Source organism: Merops nubicus, unplaced genomic scaffold (assembly GCF_000691845.1).
Source record: "Merops nubicus isolate BGI_N331 unplaced genomic scaffold, ASM69184v1 scaffold12176, whole genome shotgun sequence".
NCBI lineage: Eukaryota > Metazoa > Chordata > Aves > Coraciiformes > Meropidae > Merops > Merops nubicus.
In genome coordinates, this window is record NW_008612990.1 from 1017 (window position 1) to 7019 (window position 6003).

Consider the following 6003-nt stretch of genomic DNA (forward strand, 5'->3'; position numbering starts at 1 on the left):
CCCAGGGAGCCGGTGCTGTACGAGTTCGGGGGGGAGCTCATCGACCGGGCAGCGAGGCCCGAGGGGGTCCCTCTGAGCCCCCCGTGGAGCAGTGCAGGCAGAGGAGTCACCCCCGTGGAGCATCATGTGCCCGCCCACCCGCTGTCTCCCCCCAAGGCAGCCAAGAAAGAGAGGAAGGGGAAGAAGAAAGACAAGAAAAAGAAGGGGAAAGGTCTGAAAAAGAAAGGTCCTTCCAAAAGCAGGGAACTGAGCCATCCCCCAGCCGCTGCCCTCAGCGGGCAGGACCCACAGGCCCCGCTGCCAGATGTGGGGGAAGCAGCCAACGTCCTGAGCGATGTCCCAGCACGGGAGGGCGTGGGCAGGGAGCCATCGCCAGTCCCCACCGCCAGTGGGAAGAGGAGGAGGAAGGAGAGGAACAGAAAGAAGAGGCTGAAGGGCCAAGCTGAGGCAGAGCCTGTGTGAGAGCTGCAGCCCCAGTTCCCCCTGCGGGCCTTGGCTGGGTAATAAAGTTGGTCGCTTGAGCAGATGGCGTGGCCGTGGTCCTGTCTGTGGGGAAAAAGGATTACAGCAGGGTGGGGAAGCCTGGGGCTGGTCCTGCTTGTAGGGCTGCAGGAGGGGAAGCACTTGGAGCCGGGTGGATATCGGGTGGGTTGGAGCTGTTCCTCACTCCTCCCACCAGCTCCTGTTCCCTGGGGATAGCGAGTCACAGCTCTGGCTGGGGACACAGTTCCTGTCCCCACGCTGGCACAGGACAGAGCCCGGATTTTAACTTCCCCTGCCACAAATGGTTGAGCTCCAGCTCCACAGGGGTGTATTTCTCTGGAGGAACAGTTCATGAACTGCACCATCCCAGCTCCCTCTTCTGCTTAACTCGCTGACTTTTCCCAGTGCTCCCCCACAGGCTCAGCCCCTGGCACTGGCAGCAAGGGCTGCTCCGGGAGGAGCAGGAGCCTTGTCTCTCCCAAGAGGCTCCTCAAAGCTGTACAAGAGCTCTTTGGAGTGGGACAATAAAAGCTTTTCCATCCCTGGGACAAAGGCAGATGCTGCCTGGGGAGAGGCAGGGGCAGGGCCAGTTGCCGTCGATGGTGACCACAACCTGATTTATTCCCCTCGCCATTCACCAGGCTCCCGTCGCAGTGGAGTGTGGGAGGGCAGGGAAGTGCCCAGAGACAAGGCATTGCCACCAAACCCTGCAACACACTTCCAAGAAAGGAGCATGGCTCAGCCCAACATCCCTCTCCTACCCGGTGAGGCTGGTAGGAAGATCCTCCCACAGCAGCACCAAATTCCAGAGCTAGAAAAAGCTGGAGCGACAGGAGCTGAGCTCCTGTCACCTTGGGAGACTGGGCAGCACCAAGGTCCAGAGAGGGGAGCTGCCCAGGGCAAACCCCCCTGATCCTGGAGGAGCATGCTGTGCAATCCCAAATCCCTAAAATAAGCGGATCACAAGAGCCCAGGGGGGGAATACCAAGGCTGGAGGAAGGCATGGAGGCATTGCACCTTCTCAACAGGGGCAAAGTCCCTGCAGCAGCCACAGGGTTGCCAGAGGAAGCACCAGAGCGTGCCACACGGGCAGCGTCCCAAAAGTAGAATTTTTATTGATGGTAAAGGGAAAACTAAAAACAAAGAGAGCCAAAAAAGGAGCTGACAACGCACAATTAGCCCTCCCCCCTCCCCGTATGGGTCCGACCTCCATGGTAAGGAGCTGCTCCCAGTCAAATTCCTATCATACAGAGTTTAATAAAATAAAAAAATAGCATAAGGTTAGTACACCTGCAAGCTACGGCAGCCGCGGGGCCGGTGCCCAGCTAGGGAACAGGACCCTGTGAGCCCCCCAGTAATGAGGAGATGGCGACCTAGCCGGGACCTGCATTTCTCTAGAAACAGCTTTGCTTTGTCTCCCCCGTTGCTGCCATTCTTCAGGAGCATTTACATGCAAAAAAAGACCTTTGTTTCTTAAGATCTGCTGCTTTTGCTCATTTCCTAGCAGAGCAGGCTAACCAGGAGAGCAGGGAGGGGACAAAGCCTCTGCTTCCATAGAAAATCCCTACTAACAAAGCAGGAGAGAGCAAAGTGAGTGTGGCAGGAACTTTCCAGTTCAGAACTGGCTCTAGGCTCTGGCAGGCACTCTGCTGCAGTGATGGAAGTTATCTGCCCCATCTGCCTCACTCCCAGGCCCCCCAGTACCTCTCTGGGAGGTGCCCCGGCTGTCGGTGTGATGTTTCTACACAAGACATTCAAAACAAAACATTATTCTTTATCAGCTCAACAGAAATCAGCTTCTCTGTGAAAGTTTCAGCACAAAGAGGGCAACTCCAAGCAACAAAGGAAGACAGAGCACCGACTTTCACCACTGCTTCTAAGCAAATCCACTGCTAAGAGGAGAGGGCAGGCAGAAAACCTCTCGACTAGCCTTCAGTAGAAACACTATTTATTCACCCCTCTTGGTTACAACCGGGCAGGGCTAAGCAGATAGAGAGGAGGAGGAGGAGGAGGTGGCTGCGTGCTCCTGGCTGCTTCATGTTCTCTGCCACAGGCTCGGCCACTCGGGCAGGCTGCCCCTGGCCGGCGTTTTTGCTTTGCAGTCTGATAAAAAAAAAAAAATCAAAACTAAATAAATATTGTTCCAAAAGGAGCCAGAGGAGAGAGCCAGCCTTTGGTACAACAGCTGCATTTCTCTCTGGTAAGACCCCGAGCCCCAGCGCTGCTGTGCTGGACCCCTGTGAGCACAGCCGGGGGCCGGCACAGACCCTGCAGAGCCCCTTACACACAAAAACACGGAGCAAACAACAACAGAAGGAGCTTTTTGCAGACTCCGGTTGGCTTGTCACAGCCCTCGTGGCTTTGCTTTGTGTTCTCAGGACAAGGAGAGGTGACAGTCGGGGTCTGGGAGGATCCAAACGAAACGGGCTCGCTCCAGGCTGACGGGCTGCACTTCCAGCTACATTTGCTTCCCAGTCTTTATGCCGAAAGCAGACTGCTGGGATGTGATTCCTTTGACCTCAGAATTACTCTGCCAAGCTTCCAAAATGGTGAAGCAGGGCCTGGAATGCAGAGGCTGCTGCAGAGTCCCTTCCTATGATATATTCATATATATAGAGTATATGCATTTAGACCAGCCCTGCCAAGTCTATTCATTCGCTCAGGTGCATGTCACCAAGAGTCACTTCCCAACATCTCACAACATATAAAACGGGAGTTATGTGGCTAAGGAAAGGGAAGTTGTGTTCAACTGTTCGCTCTCCCTTCTCCCTTGCCCCTCCTGGAGAAGGGGGTGGAGCTGGGGTGGGGTCCTATCGATCCATCTCGTCCAGCAGCGGCGTGGCGTCCCCAGCGATGGACATGGGCGTGCTCTCGATCATGGGGCTGGGAGACGGGCGAGGAGTCAACCTCTGCTTCTGTTTCCTCCTCTCAGCCTCCTTCTCCTGCAGCCACTGCTCGGCCATCTTCCCCCAGTCGATGGCAGCGTGGCTGTTGGTCCTGCAAAAACAGGGGCAGAGGGTGAGACACGGGGGTGAGAGAGCTTCCCTCCTCTACCTCCCTGCCTGGGGGGCAAGGGAACCCCACCACACAGTTTCACAAAGATCAACAGCAATCAAGACAAGAAACAGATGGACACGTGCACCCGGTGCTGGAGCCACTCACTTTGGCTGCTGCCTCTGCCTGGAGCTGGACGACGGCTGCGACTGTGTCTGGGACTGGGTGGACTGGGGTGTGGTGTTGGCCTGGAGCTGGTACTGGGGCGTTGTAATCGGCTGGCTGGGGGTAGTGTAGGAGTAACTGGGGGTCATCAGAGGGGTGGCCACGGGTTGCTGGGCTGGAGTTGTGAAGACCTGCAGAGAGCAGATACTGTCAGGGGAGGGAGGACAAGCCCCACTGGGCTGCAGTGCAGAGGTCTGGTGTGCTCTGCATTGCCCTATTCACTCAGGAGGCTGGAGCATGCCCTTGCTGCACGCTCCCAGCCCTGCTGGAGCCCCTCATCTGAGCGCAGAGGTTTGCAGTGACCACTGCCCATGGAATGGGGGGCTGCAAGGCAGAAAGCACAACATGCTGAGCAGAGGATGCTAGTTCCTCTGAAAGCCACCATCGCTCACCCAACCTGGGCCAGCAGGGCCACCACAGCCTGTCTTCCTTGTTCACCCTGTGCAGGGTGCAAGGGGAGGTCCTTAAGCCAAGGCAAGAGCTGCAAGAGGTGGGCATAAGAGATACTTGAGGCAAGCTAGCAGAAATGACGTCCTGCAGTGGGCATGAAGAAGAGATGAATTTTCCCCTGGGGTCTTCAGAGAAGGTGCAGAGGCTCACGAGATAGCTTCCTCCCACATCCCAACCTGCCTGCCTCATTGTTTGCCCAAGGGAGCGCTTAGTCTTTTTGCCTCCTGGTGTTCACTTCCCTGTTCCTTCAGATTGTCTTGATGATTAATGCATCGGGTTATCCACAGTCCCTGCCTATCCCCAACTCAGCATTTACTGTGCCAAGCTCCATGAAAGCCTCCCAAGGTGGTCTAAACGAGGATCACGCCTCCCTGCAAGCCTTGTCTTGCAGCACCTCTTCATCAGGCTCTAACGGCTGGGTGTGATTTCATACCCAGGCACCTCAGTCCCTCTGCAGTTGGATTTAGCCTTGGTGTGAGCTGGGGAGCTGGCAGCAGGGAGGCACCAGCACACATGAGGAAAGGCTTCAGTGTGAGACCAAATCACCCAATTCCACCTTATTCCATGCAAAGGCTCCGGGTGCTGTCAGGCTGAGGTGCTCTCCTGCTGGTGCAGCCTGGAGATTAGCAGGCTGAGCTGAAAAGCCCTGCGAACTCAGCACATAGTTCCACAGCTAATCCCTTCCACAGGCAGCTCACGTTGCTAGTTCAGGGGCACAATCGGAAGGCTGTGCGCCCTCCTCACCACTGGATCCCACTGCTCCACCCCACCCCATTCCCTGGGGGCCAGACCAATTTGCCACTTGCTTCTGCTCTCCCCAGAGGAAGGCTCTACCATGTGTCTCACTTCCTCAGCCACAGGAGGCGAGAAGAAACCCAGTCCAACCATCCAGGAGGCTCCACATGTGCAGAACCACAGATCCACAGGTCTAGATGATCCTAGTAACCCCTCTGGCTCTGAGTCCAGCCCCCATGGGATGGTTTCCAGCAGCAAGGAGAAGCCATGCAGCACCTCCTCAGACATTAAGTGACACCTACGTGGTAGGCGCTGCTGCCGCCTCCGCTGCCTCCGTAGCCGTACTGACTGGATGCCCCCTGGGCAGGGGGGGCCTTGGGGTTTTGCCCCTGGGCTGTACTGACTGGATGCCCACTGGGCAGGGGTGGCATTGGGGTTCTGCCCCTGGCCTGTCACAGCAGCGATGGCACTGAACATCTGGGAGGTCATGTTCTGTGGCAGAGCGTTCACTGCACGGGTCAGGTCTGCAAGAAAGAGCCAGCAGGTCAGACAAAGCAGAGAGTGGAGAAGGAGCCTGTGTCACAATTCCAACCAGGAGAGGCCCGTGCTGACCTGCCAGGTTGATGTTAGCTGGAGTAGCATTAATAGAGGCTGGAGTCCTGGTCCGACTGCTACTGCTGGGGGTAATACCTGTACAACACACAAACCAGGAGACCGAGATTAGTTCTCCTAGAAGAGCAGCTGTCAGGCTGAAACAAAAAAAAACACAGGCAACACTTGTACTGGCAAAATGCTGCGTTCCCAGGCAATGGCGCATGCAGGACTGTATGGTGTGGGAGGCTGAGGGACAGGACTGGGACAAGCCCAGCCTGTGCTGCATGGCCCACTTGGCTCAAGGACTGACTCTCAGTAGAGCTCTCAATGGTTTCACAGGAGCCAGCTGCTTTGAAACATCCAACATACAGAAAATCCTAGGACATATTTCAGGGACAAAGAATGTGAATTTGTCCTTTAACTGTCCCTATTGTGTGGCAGCCAGGCAACAAACAGCTGAAGCACTCAAGTTTTGGGGTGCTCACCTGGAACAGGGTCCTGATAGTGATCCTTAAACCATCG

The 6003-nt window shown here is 56.1% G+C and overlaps 2 protein-coding genes across 2 annotated transcripts in view; one reads left to right on the top strand and one right to left on the bottom strand.

Annotated features, from left to right (window-relative positions):
* Nucleotides 1-462, top strand: part of LOC103774344 (phospholipase A2 isozymes PA3A/PA3B/PA5-like) — a gene marked incomplete at its 5' end in the record, with an annotated part of 1475 nt that extends 1013 nt beyond the window's left edge. Inside the window, one exon of the mRNA XM_008941743.1 lies at nt 276-462. Within this exon, the coding sequence (XP_008939991.1) occupies nt 276-462 (187 nt within the window). The remainder of the gene's footprint in view (nt 1-275) is intronic.
* Nucleotides 463-3293: 2831 nt separating this feature from the next.
* The window catches only part of SUPT6H (suppressor of Ty 6 homolog (S. cerevisiae)), a 21837-nt gene continuing 19127 nt past the window's right edge, over nt 3294-6003 (bottom strand). Inside the window, 6 exon segments of the mRNA XM_008941742.1 lie at nt 3294-3480; nt 3646-3833; nt 5190-5235; nt 5288-5411; nt 5500-5577; nt 5967-6003. The exon segment at nt 5967-6003 is cut by the window's right edge and continues 18 nt beyond it. Coding sequence (XP_008939990.1) covers nt 3294-3480; nt 3646-3833; nt 5190-5235; nt 5288-5411; nt 5500-5577; nt 5967-6003 — 660 coding nt within the window.